General features: G+C 41.6%; 1 protein-coding gene across 1 annotated transcript in view; it reads right to left on the bottom strand.

Annotated features, from left to right (window-relative positions):
- LOC140201760 (V-type proton ATPase subunit B, brain isoform) overlaps window positions 1–17,736 on the bottom strand; it is a 44,542-nt gene that overhangs the window by 20,510 nt on the left and 6,296 nt on the right. Inside the window, exons 5-8 of the mRNA XM_072266386.1 lie at window positions 10,800–10,877; window positions 8,290–8,429; window positions 7,922–8,023; window positions 308–405 (exon numbers count right to left, since the gene is read on the bottom strand). Coding sequence (XP_072122487.1) covers window positions 308–405; window positions 7,922–8,023; window positions 8,290–8,429; window positions 10,800–10,877 — 418 coding nt within the window. The remainder of the gene's footprint in view (window positions 1–307; window positions 406–7,921; window positions 8,024–8,289; window positions 8,430–10,799; window positions 10,878–17,736) is intronic.

The following is a 17,736-nucleotide window of genomic DNA, read 5'->3' as shown; positions in this document are numbered from 1 at the left end:
TTGTTTGTGTGTTATTAGTTTAGGCAGATTGCGTTTGTTTATTATTGTGACTTAGATGAAGATCTGACCACATTTTATGAATAATTAATGCAGAAAACCAGGTAATTGCGAAGGGTTTACAAACCTTTTCTTTCAACTGTATCTTTGAAAGGTTACATCTCATCATCTTCAAATATCAATTAAATCACCTCCAACAAAAACACATTGCCGCAGGGAATCTAATGTTCTTCTGAGTACAACATTGTATTTGTATTTTCCACTTCAAACCATTGTAAAATGAAATGTAATAACTTTCTTTCAAACTTACGTTGGGTCATTAGCCAAATTCAGGAACAGACACACATTATCCATTGAACCATTCTCCTCAAAGTCTGACTTGAAGAACCTGGCTGTCTCCATGTTTACCTAGAAGTTGTCAAAAATCTCAATTACACAGTCTTTCTCCAAATAAGTTAACTAAATTATGCACATGTTATACATTCAGTGGCCACTTTATTAGGTGCACATGCTCATTAATGCAAATATCTAATCAGCCAATTATGTGGCAGCAAGTCAGTGCATAAAAAGATGCAGACGTAGTCAAGAGGATCAGTTGGCATTCAGGCCAAACATCAGAATGGGGAAAGAATGTAAGGTTAAGTGATTTTGACCGTGGAATGATTGGCGGTGCCAGACCAACAGAAGGGTGGTTTGAATATCTCCAAAAATGTTGATCTCCTGAGATTTTCACGCACAACAGTCTCTAGAATTTACAGAGAGTGGTGCAAAAACAAGCAAACAAATCAATCTGCCAGTTCTGTGGGCAAAAACACCTTATTAATAAGAGACGCCAGACTGGTTCAAGCTAACAGGAAGGTGACAGTAACTCAAATATCCACGGGTTACAACAGTGATGTGCAAAAGAGCATTTCTGAACACACATGTCAAACCTTGAAGTGAATAAGCTACAGCCTCAGAAGACCGCACTGGGTTCCACTCCTGTACCTAAAAAAGTGGCCACTGAGTGCATGTTACTTTCCACATTCACTGTACACAGTACATTGTAGTACTGAATGAGTCAGTGTTCTCATCCAGTTTGTACACAGATTCCAGGTAAAGAACACTTTTAACACCTAGAAACACAAAAGACTATAGGTGCTGGAATCTGGAGCAACCCACTAAACACAGGAGGATCTCAGTTGGTGAGGCAGCATCTGTGGAGGGGAATGAACAGTCAACATGTCAGATCAAAGCTCTTCACTTGGATTCAAAAGATAGCCTATACATACTGGTGAAGGATTGAATGGCTTGTCAATTGAAGAGCATTTTATGGCTCTGGGCCTGTATTTACTATAATTCAGGATGACGGGTGACCTCATCGAAACTTATTGAATGGTGAATGGCTTTGATAGTGTGGATGTGGAAAGGGTGCTTCCTCTGGTGGGAGAGTCTAAGATCATAGGACACAGTCTCAGAATAGAGAGGCACCCCATTAGAACAGAGATGAGGAGGAATTTCTTTAGCCAGAGAGTGGTGTACCTGTAGAATTCTTTGCCACAACCAGCTATGGAAGCGAAGTCTTTATGCATATTTAAGGCAAAGGTTGGCAGATTCTTGATTGGTCAGGGCATGAAGGGATATGGGGAGAAGGCAGGAGATTGGGGCTGAGAGAAAAAATGGGGCAGCCATGATGAAATGGCAGAGCAGACTCAATGGGCCAAATGGCCCAATTCTGCTCCTTTCTCTTATGGAAGGGATAGAGCAAGAGCAGGCAGGCAATAGGGAGGTGGAGTGGGGGGAGAGTGGGGGGAAAGTGGGAATGACGTCAGAAGCTGGGAGGCGATAGGTAGAAGTGTCCAAGGGTGGAAGATGTTGGAATCTTATAGGTGAGCAAGCTGGAGCATGGAATAAAGAGATGGAAGTGGGGAGGAGAACCTGTGGGTTGTGAGTGTGAGTTATGTGCAGAGGAAACAGGTAATGAGGAGCAGGTGGACCAGGAGGTGGAATTAATAAATTCAATGTTCATGACACCAGGTTGGAGTCTACTCAGACCTATTGTTTTAATATGCGTTTAATCCAAGGACAGAAAATGTCAGTATGTGAATGGAAAGGAGAAATAACATTGCACACAACCAGGTGATCCAGACAGTCATAGCAGGTGGAATGAAACGGGATGTACCCCACGCTACTGTGGGAAGTGAGGGAGATTGCCTCTGGTGATAATCTTTGCATCAACAATGAGGACGGGAGAGGTTCCAAAGGATTGGAGGGTTGCGGATATTGTTCCCATATTCAAGAAAGGGAGTAGGGATAACCCAGGAAATTAAAGACCAGTGAGTCTTACTTCAGTGGTTGGTAAGCTGATGGAGAAGATCCTGAGAGGCAGGACTTACGAACATTTGGAGAGGCATAATATGATTAGGAATAGTCAACGTGGCTTCGTCAAAGACAGGTCGTGCCTTACGAGCCTGATTGAATTTTTTGAGGATGTGACTAAACACATTGATGAAGGTAGAGCCATAGATATAGTGAATATGGATTTCAGCAAGGCATTTGATAAGGTACCTCATGCAAGGCTTATTGAGAAAGTAAAGGGGACATTGATTCGTGGATCCAGAACTGGCTTGCCCACAGAAGGCAAAAGAGTGGTTGTAGACATTTCATATTCTGCATGGAGGCCAGTGACCAATGGTGTGCCTCAGGGATCTGTTCTGGGACCCCTACTCTTTGTGATTTTTTTTTTAAATGACCTGGACGAAGAAGTGGAGGGATGGGTTAGTAAATTTGCTGATGACACAAAGGTTGGGGGTGTTGTGGATAGTATGGAGGGCTGTCAGAGGTTACAGCGGGACATTAATAGGACGCAAAACTAGGCTGAGAAGTGGCAGATGGAGTTCAACCCAGATAAGTGTGAGGTGGTTAATTTTGATAGGTCAAATATGATGGCAGAATATAGCATTAATGGTAAGATTCTTGGCAGTGTGGAGGATCAGAGGGATCTTGGGGTCCGCGTCCATAAGACACTTAAAGCTGCTACACAGGTTGACTCTGTGGTTAAGAAGGCATACGGTGCATTGGCCTTCATCAACCGTGGGATTGAGTTTAGGAGCCGAGAGGCAATATTGCAGCTATAAAGGACCCTGGTCAGACCCCACTTGGAGTACTGTGCTCAATTCTGGTCACCTCACTACAGGAAGGACAAGGAAACCACAGAAAGGGTGCAGAGGAGATTTACAAGGATGTTGCCTAGATTGGGGAGCATGCCTTATGAGAATAGGTTGAGTGAACTCGGCCTTTTCTCCTTGGAGCGACAGAGGATGAGAGGTGACCTGAAAGAGGTGTACAAGATAATGAGAGGCATTAATTGTGTGGATAGTCAGAGGCTTTTTCTCAGGGCTGAAATGGCTAGGACGAGAGGGCATAGTTTTAAGGTGCTTGGAAATAGGTGCAGAGGAGATATCAGGGTAAGTTTTTTTACGCAGAGAGTGGTGGAGGTGGAAATGATAGTGTCTTTTAAGAGACTCCTGGATGGGTACGTGGAGCTTAGAAAAATAGAGGGCTATGGGTAAGCCTAAGTAGTTCTAAGGTAAGGATGTGTTCGGCACAGCTTTGTGGGCCAAAGGGTCTGTATTGTGCTGTAGGTTTTCTACGTTTCTATGAAAGTGCTCAGTGAAGCGATTGCCCAATCTGCAGCCTGTATGTAAATGATATAAAGGAGGCCACATCAAGAGCACCAGATGTAGTAAGTAATGTCTGAGAATTCGTATGCGCAAGGTTGCCTCACTTGGACAGGCGGTTTAGTGCCCTGGATGGTGTCAAGGGAAGTGCTGAGCAACAGCTATGCAACTTTTGAAATCACAGGGAAGGGTGCTTAGAGAGAGAGGGAAACAGATGGGGAGGAACGAGCAGACCAGGGAGTCACAGAGAGTGATCCCTGTGGAAAGATAAGAGGAGAAGATGTGGCTGGTGGTGGAACTCTGTTGTCAATGGTAGGATGTACAAAGAATGATACATTGGCTGCCTCAGCTGGTGGTGTACCTGGTGAGGACAAGGAGATCTTCATCCCTGTTCTGCTTGTGGGAGGAGAAATGGGGCAAGTCAGATGTGCAGGAACTAAAGGACTCCTGCAATTACAGTGAGGGTGGTGTGAGGAGGAGGGCCCAACTTCCAAAAAATGACTTCTCGGATGTTGCAGGAAGAAAGCATCTTGAGAACACATGCAGCAAATGAACAGACTGACGTAGTTCTGCCAACATATTTGACCTAACAAAATGAACCACCTCACAATTATCTGGGTTGAACTCCATCTGCCACCTCTCAGCCCAATTTTGCATCCTATCAATGTCTCACTGTAACCTCTGACAGCCCTCCACAATATCCACAACATTCCCAACCTTTGTGTCATCAGCAAATTTACTAACCCATCCCTCCACTTCCTCATCCAGGTCATTTATAACAGTCATGAAAAGAAGGGGTTGCAGAACAGATCCCTGAGGCACACCACTGGTCACCGACCTCCATGCAGAATATGAGCTGTCTACAACCACTCTTTGCCTTCTGTGGGCAAGCCAGTTCTGGATCCACAAAGCAATGTCCCCTTGGATCCCATGCCTCCTTACTTTCTCAATAAACCTCACATGGGGTACCTTATCAAATGCCTTGCTGAAATCCATATACACTACATCTACTGCTCTACCTTCAGCAACATGTTTAGTCAGAACACAGAAAAAACAGATCTCTACAAAGTGATCCATATTAATTATAAATATAAAATACAAAATAATTGATTGCATAAGTATTCACCCCCCCCCCTTTAATAAGACTCACCAAATCAACTCTAATGCAGCCAATTAGTTAAATTGAGATCTGATTTGGAGACCTGTGTGTAGTCAAGGTGTTTCAATTGATTGTGGTAAAAATACACCTGTATCTGGAAGGTCCAGCTGCTGGTGAGTCAGTACCCTAGCAAAAACTACACCATGAAGACAAAGCAACACTCCAAACAACTCCACGAAAAGGTTATTGAAAAGCACAAGTCATGAGATAGATACAAGAAAATTTCCAAGTCACTGAATATCCCTTGAAGTACAGTTAAGTCAGTCATCATAAAAGGAAAAAAATACAGACAAGCTGTAATTCTGCTTTGAGCAGGCTGTCATCAAAAACTGAGTGACTGTGCAAGAAAGGGACTGTGAGGGGACCACCAAGAGATCTATGACAATTTTGGAGGAGTTATTAGCTTCAGTGGCTGAGATAGGAGAGAGTGCACATACAAAAACTGTTGCTCGAGTGCTTCATCAGTCACAGCTTTATGGCAAGGAGAAAGCCACTGTTGAAAAATCTCACATGAAATCTCAGCTAGAGTGATCATATCATGATAGAATTCACCCTGCAGTTTGAGAAGCAGCTAAAATACAATGCATCAGTATTACAATGGAGTTAAAGGAAATAGAGGCATAAGAGAGTTGGTCAAAGTTGATTGGAAGGAAACACCAGCAGGGATGACAGCAGAACAGCAATGGCTTGTATTTCTGGGGGATATTTGGAAGGAACAGGAAAGATACATCCCAAAGACGAAGAAGTATTCTAAAGGGAGGATGGGGCAACCATGGCTGAAGTCAAAAACAGCATAAAAGCAAAAGAGAAGGCATATAATATAGCAAAAATAATGAGAAATTAGAGAATTGGGAAGCTTTTAAAAACCAACAGAAGGCAAATAAATAAATCATAAAGAGAGAAAAGATTAAACATAAAGGTAAACAGGCCAATCATATAAAGGGGATACAAATTTTTTTTCAGATATATAAAGAGTGAAAGAGAGACCGCTTGAAAATTATGCTGGACAGGTAGCAATGGGGGACAAAAAATGGCAGACATATTTAAGTATTTTGTGTCAGTCTTCATTGTGGAAAGCACTAGAAGAATGCCAGAAATATGAGTGTCAGGGGGCAGAAGTGAGTGTCATTGGGAAGCTGAAAAGTCTAAAGGTAGATAAGTCACCTGGACTAGATGGACTATACCCCAGGATTCTGAAAGAGTTAGCTGGAGAGATTGCGGAAGCATGAGAAATGATCTTTAAAGAATCACTACATTCCGGAATAGTTCCAGAGAACAGAAAACTTACAGATGTCTCTTTTAAAAAGGGAAGGGGAGCAGAAGAAAGGAAATTATAGGCCAGTTTGCCTGACTTCAGTGACTGGAAAGATGTTGGAGTATATTATTAAGGATGAGGTTTCAGGGTACTTGGAGGCACATGACAAAATAGGTCAGCGTCAGCATTATTTATCTAAAGGGGAAATCTTGCCTGACAAATCTGTTGAAATTCTTTGAGGAAATAACAAGCAGGATAGACAATGGAGAGTCAGTGGTTAGTGTTTATTTGGATTTTCAGAGGGCTTTGACAAGGTGCCACACACAAGGCTGCTCAACAAGATTAAGAGCCTATGGTATTACAGGAAAGGTACTAGCATAGATAGAAGATTGGCTGACTGCTTGGAGACAAAGAACGGGATTAAAGGGGGCCTGTTCTAGTTAGCTGCCGGTGACTAAGGGTGTGCACAGGAGTTGATATTGGGACCACTTTTTTTTCTCGTTACCTGTCAATAATTTGGGTGAGAGAATTGATGGATTTGTGGCCAAGTTGTGGACAATACCAAGATAGGTGGAGAGACAGATAGTGTTGAGGAAGTAAGGTGTCTGCAGAAGCACTTAGACAGATTGGGGGAATGAACAAATAAGTGGCAAATGGAATATATTGTAGGGAAATGTATGGCTATGCATTTTGGCAGAAGGAATAAAGGCATGGACTATTTTCTAAATGAAGCGAAAATTCAAAAATCAGAGGTGCAAAGGGACTTGGGAGGTCTTATGCAGGATTCCCTGAAGGTTAATTTGCAAGTTGACAAATACATGTTAGCATTCATTTCAAGAGGACTAGAACATAAAAACAAGGACATAATATCTTATATTCTGTCTGGGTAGCTTCCAACCTGATGGTATAAATATCATTTTCTCCTTCCTGTAACAAAAAAGCTGCCCAAATGCTACAGCTGCCCATTCACCTCCTCCCTCACCTCTGCTCAGGGCCATAAAAAGTCCTTCCAGGTGAGACAACATTTCACCTGCAAATCTGCTGGAGCCATGTATTATGTCCGGTGCACCCAAAGCACCTCCTCTACATATGGTGAGACACGTCGTAAAATGGGAGACTGCTTCATCAAGTACTTCCACTCCACCCGCCAAAAGCAAAACTCCCAGTGGCCAAGCATTTTAATTCTGATATGTTAGTCTACGGCCTCCTCTAGTGCCATGATGAGGCCACTCTCAGGGCAGAAAAACAACATCTTAAATTTCGTCTGGGTAGCCTCCATCCTGATGGACTGAATATCGATCATCTCCATCCAGTTAAATATATATAAACTTCCCTCCACCCTCTGTTCTTAGATTCCCCCACTCTGGCCTCTTATCTCTTCTCACCTGCTTATCAACTCCTCCTGGTGCCCTCCTCCTTCCCTTTCTCCCAACTACCTGCCTTCATCTATCACCTTCTGTCTATCCTCCTTCCCCTTGCCCCGCCTTTTTTATATTGGCATCTTCCCCCTTCATTTCCAGTCCTGAAGAAGTGTCTCAGTCTGAAAGATTGACTGTTTATTCATTATAACAGATGTTGCCTGACCTGCTGAGTTCCTCCGGCATTTTGTGTGTGTTCATGAATGCCTGAGGTAGGGTACATTACTCTATTTGACACTATTGTCAACATTGCTGCCTCTGGGACAAGACTGAACTAATCTCTAGACTTTCACCATGTTCATATTTAATGCACCTTGTTTGCTTGCATGGAAGCAGCAGAATATTCCAGCCCTACCTTACACACCCCTATTTTCTTTGGACCAGCTTTCAGAAAACAGTGGATTCAGAAGGCAATATCGTGGTAAACACTTACACCCATTGCAGCAAACACGATGGCAAAGTTCTCTTCGCTGTAATCTAGAACATCTTTGGATTTCCTTACAAGACCAGCTTGACGACAGATCTGAGCAGCAATCTGTTCACAGACAAATCAGGAATACACCAGTGTTAAATGTGCTGCAATCATCAGTGCATAAAGAACCTAGTGATCATTCTAACATGAGCTGGAGAATGGAAATTTGCACATTCAATGTACTCATTTGCAATATCCATGCAAAGTCTGTACTGTCAACACAATGTTACAATCATTGTATAGCAACTACAGATCGATTCTCTCATAAAAATTGTCACTCAATATTCTCCTCTGGTTGCTTTGTGAGGAAACAGCAAGCTATTACGTACTTCATTGTGTGGTAAACCAGCCGCTGAAAAAATGGGGATTTTCTGTCCTCGAGCAATGCTGTTCATGCCATCAATAGCAGAGACACCAGTCTGAATCATCTCCTCAGGGTAGATACGACACTGAGGATTTATGGGCTGACCTACAAGATGTCAACAGTGTTAAAATGCAATTAAGTGTGATCAGGTACAAGACTCAAGTACAGATTTTGCTGCAGTAGGTATCTTGCCACTTAAGCTATGCTGGTAGCTCAGTTAACATGTGATTCTGAGCACGACATTGTTGAATGAATCAGTTCCAAAAGGAGTATTATATATGTAGAGGTGCACTACCGACAATAGTATTGTCCTACCTACAAGCCACACATGAGAGCATTCCACAAGAGAGGTATTACAACACTGTTTAGTAAATAGTAAGACAGTACAATGTGTACTTACAAAAATAAACTCATTAACATTTGAACAGCAAGAATAGGAGACTAAATATTACGGAGAAATACACCAGGTTGTGGCTGCTTTTGAAGGAGGATATCATAGAATACTGTTCTGTAGTGACAGTTACTGGCCAGCACAATTTTCTTCACTAAGGAGCTGCACTCCCAATCAGGGACATTTTCCATTGATTATGATGTCTTACTGAAAAATTAATTACTGTATTCTCATTAGCCAAGCACTAATCACTAGCTAATGAGAGTACTTGCAACTACAAGTGTTTTGACTATTTTCATCTTTTTGTCCTCACCCCACCCTCCCAAGGTGCCCAGCTATTTCTCTGCTCTAGCTTCATCGCTTACATCAATGGCAGGCTTTTAGGTCAATGCTGATATACTTGCAAATAAGCTTCTATTACAAGCTGTACTTTGCTTGACACGGATCTGTAGTCCACTCCAAAATTAATGACGTGTATTGTGAAGTGCTGCTTGAAGGATAAAAAAAATCCTCCCTCTTCTAGCACAGGAAGCTGTCGACAGAGCGGAGGCACGGCTGTGGCACAATATTTTGGTGGGCACTGTGGTGGTGGGGCGGGCAGGACTGGGCTGTTTTCCCAAACCACGCTACGACAAAACCCGTGGAAGGGAGAAGCGTCAACTGATTCAGGACGAGATACGAGCAGAAGTGGAGGAAGAACGATACAGCAAGTTGGCCGGCATGTACAAACAAGGCGCCTGGACTAGAAGGAAGCATGTGGAACCTCGCAAGTTCACCTGGGCAGAGTTCTGGAGAGCCGAACCACTGCACGTCAAGTTTCTCATCCAATCAGTCTATGATGTTCTCCCAAGCCCGGCCAACCTGCACAGATGGGGTATGGCAAACACTCCAGCATGTTAACTGTGTCAGAGAGGGGCACCTTGGAGGGTATCCTAAGTTGTTACACGAAGGCATTGGGGGAAGGGTGATACCGCTGGTACCATGACCAAGGTCTATGTGTTTAATTGTTCAAGAAGTGATAGCATTGCACTCTCACTGGGAATTTTTATGTTGTATTTGCATTGGCCAGTTGTCAAATTACATGCTATCTATTGACCAAGTATCTCAATGCTTAAACACTGGTGGATGAGATGGCAGAATATTAGCTGTTGAAATAAACTTTATTTATTGTGTTTTTTAAGCAAGCTCTTTTCCGCTGGGGCCAAGCAGTATGATACATGGTGAAGGCAATGGTGCCACTGGATCCGAATGAACAGCGGGACTAATAATGTGAGGTCATTCAAATTGGTGGGAAAAAAGAAGCATATTGTGAAAATGTTAAAAGTTTGAAAGGTATGTTTAACGTTCAGAAGGAAGTGGGTGCCTTTATAAGGGGATCACAAAGTTAACAAGCAATAGGTTGCTTTGCATTGCAAGAGGATTTGAGTACATGACACTGCAATTTTATAGGGCCCCAGTGAGCATATAAAAAACTCTAATGACATGTATTAAGTGCTGCTTGAAGGGTAAAAACCTCCCTTCTCTTCTGGCCCCAGTTAAAATGAACTAGACTGTAGTACGTTTTATTGTTCAAGTGATAGTGTTGTCCACTCATTGGGAATTTTCATATTGTGTTTGCATTGGCCAGTTGTCAAATTACATGCTATTCAGTGGCCAGCTATCTCAACATTTTAAACATTGGTGGACGAGAGGGCAGAATATGAATCCCTTTCCTTTACTTAACAGATACATTTGTGATGGGGGACAGTAAAAAAGTGTCACACTGATAAAGAACTTGGTGAGGGGGAAGGAGAGAATGGGATTTGTGTAGAAGGTTGGGATGATCTGTTCTGCAAAGAGAGATTAAGAATGAGCAAATATTGTCCTGAGTTTAGAAAAATTGGAGATGATCCCACATAAATATTTTAAATTCTTAAGTACTTAACAGGTTGATATTTTACCTTGCTGTGTTATCTAGAGTCTGGCTTGAAAAGTAGCACAAGCCATTTGAGGATTCAGAGTTTGGGTGAAGACATTCATCGAAATACTTTCATATAACTACAATAGATACAAGTGTAATATTCAGAACAGAAGTGTGCTCATACCCATAATGTCTAAGTAATCCTCAGCAAGGACAGTGGGACCTCTATCTATTGGTTTTCCAGATCCATTAAAAACACGACCTGGAACAAAAACAAATTTTTAAAAATATATTTCTCCACAAAGCAAGGCACACTGGATATAATCAAAAACATTTAGGTGCTAGACAGTAACATATACTGACATCATAGGTATAAAGAATTTGGTCAATTTGGCATTAACTTTAAATCCAATCTACTTGCCAGCTGCAATGAGTATAGGCTGCCCTTAACTAATTTTAAACAGCGGTGATTTAACAATGTCCCCCCTTTTTTTCTTAACCATGGCTTTTCTTCCAGCACAGTTAACACGAGGGGTCTCATCTCTGCCACTTCCTTTCCCAGCACTTCCCTCAGCTCACTGCCTCTCTAGAGCAGAGAAACTTTCCCGTTTCCTTACCTTTCACTTACCAGTATCCATATTCAGTAGATCAATGAGATGGCATCAGACACATCTTCCCCTCCCGTTTCAACATTCAGAACGGTCTGTTCCCCTATTACTACCTGGTTTTTTCATTGATCTCTTGTAATCCCTTTCCCAAGGCACCTTCCCATGCAACCACAGGCAGTACAACACCCGAAGTATTACTTATTCCATTATCATCTAGCAAATGAAATAACTCCTAAATGAAGCAGCAATTCACTTGCACTTCTTGTAAGTTGACACACTACACTCGGTTGCAGAAGGAAGTACAGAGGCCCAGGTTTTGGAACTCATTGATTAATAGTGAGGGTATGATGGTGTTGAATACTGAGCTGTAATCAAAGAACAGAAGCTTGACATAGGTATTGCTATTGTCTAGGTAGTTCAAGACCATGTAGAGTGCCAGTAAGATTGCATCCGCCATAGACCTATTGCAGCTATAGGCAAATTGCAGCAGGTCCAGGTCCTTGCTTAGGCAGATGATTCTGGTCATGACAAAATTCTCAAAAGCACAGCAGTGTTTTTTTCTCTAGAGTTTCAGTATGTGCATTTATTATAATGTTTGATCATATGATTATCTTTGACTGGGGGCATAGTGGAGAGCGAGGAAGGCTATCAAAGCTTGCAGCAGGATCTGGACGTTAGAAAAATGGGCTGAAAAATAGCAGGTGGAATTTAATGCAAACAAGTGAAAGAAATTGCATTTTAGGAGGAGGAACCAGGGTAGGGCTTATACGGTGACTGGCAGAGCACTGAGAAGTGCAGTGGAACAGAGGGATTTGGGAATACAGATCCATAATTCCTTGAAAGTGGCATCACAGGTTGATGAGGTCGTAAAGAGAGCTTTTGGCACATTTGCCTTCATAAATCAAAGTACTGAGTACAGGAGTTGGGATGTTATGTTGAAGTTGTATAAAACATTGGTGAGGCCTAAGGTGAAGTACTGTGTGCCGTTCTGGTCACAACCCTACAGGAAAGGTATCAATAAGACTGAAAACGTGCAGAGAAAATTTACAAGGGACTTGAAGACTTGAGTTATAATGAAAGGTAAAATAGGCTAGGGCTTTATTCCCTGGAGCGTAGGAGAATGAAAGGAGATTTGATAGAGGGGTAAAGATAGGGTAAATGCAAGCAGGCTTTTTCCACTGAGGTAGGGTGAGACTAGAACTAGAGGTCATGGGTTAAGGGTGAAAGGCAAAATGTTTAAGGGGAACATGAGGGGGACTTCTTCACTCAGAGGGCGAAGAATGTTGTATATTTAATATTGCAGTAACATTTGAGTAATATTGTAAATATTGTTTGATTAAGCATTTCTGTTCATTTAAATAATTTATTACAGGTTATATGTAAAAATAAGTGAATTGCATATGTCATGATGCTATCACATGACGTGTGCGCTTCGCATAAGGCAAGCACAAAGTTAGACTCACATTTCGGACTCCCACGTCTTCCTTTGAATTAGTTTAACATTTTGAAGTTACAAAGCATAACAGTGGCAATGAGGTATTTTTAAATGAACCAGAGATGGCTGCCGACCTGTTGAAACGCAGCAGAATGTTCAAGTTTTTAAAAAGTGCAGCGAGGAACGGCAAGTAAAAAACAGTACAAGCGTACAGACAGTTGAGTTTTTAACCCTAACATACCGTTCAGATTCTATGCCTTCGCAGTATGGTCAGGGTCAATTTTGACCCCGGCCCAAGAATCCCCACATAACAAGTATCTATACCATATTTTGATCCACAGACCTATTTAGAATGTATAAATAGCCTACACACATAAAAGTTGCTGGTGGAATGCAGCAGGCCAGGCAGCATCTCTAGGAAGAGGTACAGTCGACGTTTTGGGCCGAGACCCTTCGTCAGGACTAACTGAAAGAAGAGCTAGTAAGAGATTTGAAAGTGGGAGGGGGAAAGGGAGATCCAAAATGATAGGAGAAGACAGGAGGGGGAGGGATGGAGCCAAGAGCTGGAAAGTTGATTGGCAAAAGGGATATGAGAGGATCATGGGACAGGAGGCCCAGGGAGAAAGATAAGTGGGGGGGGGGGGAGCCCTATCTGACATTAATAAATGGGTGATTTATCATTAACTAATGTTTCAGAGAGCAGGGAGAGTGTATTTTTTTTAGGTTTTACACCACTCGTTTATGGAGAAAAAACATCTACCATCACACAATATCATGTCCTATTTTACCTAAGACATGAAAACATACCGGCCATAATGATTTAAATATATTTCATTGAAACTGAAAATGGCAAGAACATTCTGGAACTGTGGGGTTTATTATATGACCTCTCTTCCCCTTGTTGTAATCAGAGCAGGCGGCAGCTCAAAGCTGGAAAGTTGATAAAATGTCACATGCCTGGGAATTTTGTAACATTTTGTAACATTACAGGTTTACATTTCGTAACATTTTGTAACTTTCCAGGTTATTTTGTAACATTTTGTAACATTCCAGGCGCTTGTGCTTGCAGCTACAAATCTTGCGATAGTGTCAAGACCTCTGATAACCTAGGACCTCCTTATGTGCACCATAAATGATCATGCCTGTGCTGTTACGGCATGTACAGTTTCACAGTTTCAAGATTCCCTTAAACCACCATTTTCCCTGATTTGACCCACACTGGTGGATCTGAAATCCATTTCAATAGATACGGGGCAAATTTGACCCGGAACAGCCTCAATGATACTAAATGTTTAGCACCTGTACAAGAGTAAAAAATTTTAATTTTTTTTTCATTCGTGCGCATTTTGGGTCACTTTAGGAAAAGTCATAAAATTTTGGCCAAAAAAAAAGGCATTTAGGGTATTTTCACTGAGGTCAAATTTCAAAAAGGGTCAAATTTGACCCAAACGGTATGTAAGGGTTAAGAACAGGCAGAAAATGGAAGAATTCTTGAGTTCATACACAGTGAATACTGGGTGATAATAATCATTAAAAAGAACAGAATCAGCTGGCTACATCAGAAAGATTGATGCATTTGATTACACAACAGAAAACTGGATTTTTTTTTATATACTAAGCAAATTGAACAGCATTTTAAAGTAAATGAAATAGCCAATGAGAAACAAGTGTCAATTTTGTTGAAATGCACTGGGTTTAAAGGCATACAGTTTGCTTCAAAGTTTAACTGCTCTAACCAAACCAGCCGAAATAAGCTTTGCTGATATTGCTAAAGTAATGCAAGAATATTTAGAACTGAAACTGTTATTGATTGCAGAATGCAAACACGAGGAAATCTGCAGATGCTGGAATTTCAAGCAACATACTTAAAAGTTGCTGGTGAACGCAGCAGGCCAGGCAGCATTTCTAGGAAGAGGTACAGTCGACGTTTCGGGCCGAAACGTCGACCGTACCTCTTCCTAGAGATGCTGCCGGGCCTGCTGCGTTCACCAGCAACTTTTATGTGTGTTGATTGATTGCAGAATGTTTAGGTTTCATAAGCAGAATCAAAAGGAAGGAGAGTCAATTTCAGCTTACGTGGCTGTATTGAAGAGATCAGCTGAGCATTGTCAGTTCAGTAATGGGGTTAATGATGCATTGAGAGATCGTTTAGTTTCTGTAATCTTACAAGAAAGCATTCAAAAACGGCTCCTAACAGAAGAACAGTTTACATTTAAAAGGGCTGTTTAAATAGCTCTATCAATGGATACAGCAGTCAGAGACACAATTGAGTTGCAGTCAGGAATGAAAGTGAGCGTGAGCAAAATTGCAACGTCTAAACAGAAACCAGTCTGATTGAACAAATTGTGTTACCATTGTGGCAGGGGATCACGTACACCAGACCAATGCAGGTTTAAAGGTGAAACATGCAGAAAATGCAGCAAATGCATACAAAGAGCATGTCGGGCAGACAAAAATAAATGGAACTGCACAGAGAAGATAAAAAGTCAAGTTGCAGTTTCAAAAAGAACACTAATCTGCATGCTGTTGATGAAAAATCTGATAATGATGAGAGCAATACAGAACTGGCTAGCTTTGAGATTTTCAAAATGAAATCTAACAATAGATAAGCAACATGGCTTATGCCAGAAGTTTATAGCAAATTAATTAAAACGGAATTGGACATTGAATCGGCCGTTTCTGTCATTCCACAAAATGAGTTTGAACAGCATTTCAAAGCCACTGAACTGAAATCTGCAGATATCCAACTAAGATCTTATCCTGGAGAAAAGTAACTCCTATGGGAATGACATTAGTAACAGTGAAATACAACAATCCACAAGCCACATTGGGCTTGTATGTGGTAAAAATAGTTGGGCCAGCATTGTGGCAGTGTGATTGGCTGAGACAACTACAACATGATTGGAGATCCATCCACAAATTGCATGCCACATCCCCTGCAATAATGTCAACTGAAAGCAAATTGAGAGGAACTGGATGATGCCATAATTGTATCCATACTGTACATCATGAACCATTGCTCAGAGGATAAATAGGTGTTGGTGCAAAACCTCTGTGACTCTGGTTGGAAAGCATATTGGACCAAGGAAGATCTATGCTGCCCAGTGGAAGCATGAATGTGACAAACAGCATTGGTCTGACAACAGTTTTTATAGACAACATATCTGAGAAAGCCTCTGAAAATCAGGCAGTTACTTACAAAATGTGGCTTGGTTTTAAACTGGAAAAGAGTTCAAGGAATTGAAGGATAGGGTGGTGAAGAAAACTTTTGGTATGCTGGCCTTTATAAATCAGAGCATTGAGTAAAGGAGTTGGGATGCAATGTTGAAATTGTACAAGGCATTGATAAGGCCAAATTTGGAGTACTGTGTACAGTTTTGGTCGCCGAATTATAGGAAAGGTGTCAACAAAATAGAGAGAGTTTTACTAGAATGTTACCTGGGTTTCAGCAGCTAAGTTACAGAGAAAGGTTGAACAAGTTGGGTCTTTATTCTTTGGACTGTTGAGGGGGGACTTGATAGAGGTATTTAAAATTATGAGGGGGATAGATAGAGTTGACATGGATAGGCTTTTTCCATTGAGAGTGGGGGAGATTCAAACAAGAGGACACGAGTTGAGAATTAAAGGGCAAAAGTTTAGGGGTAATATGAGGGGGAACTTCTTTACTCAGAGAGTGGTAGCTGTGTGGAATGAGCTTCCAGCAGAAGTGGTTGAGGCAGGTTCGATGTTGTCATTTAAAGTTAAATTGGATAGATATACGGACAGGAAAGGAATGGAGGGTTATGGGCTGAGTGCAGGTTGGTGGGACTAGGTGAGAGTAAGAGTTCGGCATGGACTAGAAGGGCCGAGATGGCCTGTTTCTGTGCTGTAATTGTTATATGGTTATATGGTTATTTAAAGAAGGTTGCAAGCATTCAGCTTTTGTGAGTATAAAGAACCAGAATCTACTCTGTGAGCATCAAGGTTATTGCATGAACTTAAAGTGGGAGACAAAAAGCTGCTTATCAAAGTGGATGCAAAGACCAAAGCCCAGCCGGATGAATGGATGGCCAAAATGAAAGGAGTCAACGGAGATACGAAAACAGATTTGTCAGGTGATGCTGTGGTTGAAGAAATCAAGCAGAGATCAGATTGTACAGGAAGTAACAGAAGGATTAATAAGAGAATACCGCAGTGAACTAAATGAAACTACCCACGATTGAGATGCACAAACTAGAAGATGGAGAAGAAAGGTGTCCAGAGCTGTCAGAATCACATTCTGCAGTCTCAGAGTCAACTCCTACAACTCAGGCCCCAGAACCTGTGATTGTTTTCACAGCCCCAAGTCTTACCTGCCAAGCAGAATGATCCCCCGGTCAAGAAAGATGTTATCCCACAAGAGTAAGAAAGCCCCCACAGTGATTAAATCTTTAGGCTTGAATGGGCATGAAGTGATACAGGAGAAGGCAGAAGATTGGGGCTGACAGGGAAACGGATCAACCATGATGAAATTGCAGGGCAGATTCAATGGGTCAAATAACCTAATTCTGCTCCTATATCTTATGGCCTTCCAGAATGCGACAATGTGAAATTTGACTAAACTGTGGATGGATGTATAGCAGTTGTATTATATTGTATAGTAGTTGTATTATACAGTACACTGTGTATATAGTTGAGATGCAGTATGTATTGAGTTGGAGTTTATAGCTAAGCAGAAAAAGTGTTGTGTACTATACTAAATATTTTAGTATTTTTGAATAACCTTGTAAATATTGTTCAAGCATTTGCATTCATTTAAATAATTATGCTGAATTGCATACATCATAACGCTACCACATGATACATGCACTCCTCAAACATAGTTAGACTCGCATTTCAGACATCTGCGTCTTCCTTTGAATTAGCTTAACGCTTTGAAGCTAGAAAACACAACAGTGAGAGTGTGAAATGAGCTGCCAGCGGAAGTGATGGCTGCAGGTTCAATTTCAACATGCAATGGATGGGAGGGGTATGATAGGCTACAGCCCAGGTACAGATCGATGGAACTAGACAGGTTAATATTTGGCACAAGCCAGATGGGTAGAAGGGCTTGTTTCTGT

Source organism: Mobula birostris, chromosome 8 (assembly GCF_030028105.1).
Source record: "Mobula birostris isolate sMobBir1 chromosome 8, sMobBir1.hap1, whole genome shotgun sequence".
Taxonomy (NCBI): domain Eukaryota; kingdom Metazoa; phylum Chordata; class Chondrichthyes; order Myliobatiformes; family Myliobatidae; genus Mobula; species Mobula birostris.
The sequence above is the reverse complement of the archived record's forward strand: the minus strand, read 5'-3'. Positions and strand labels throughout refer to the sequence as shown.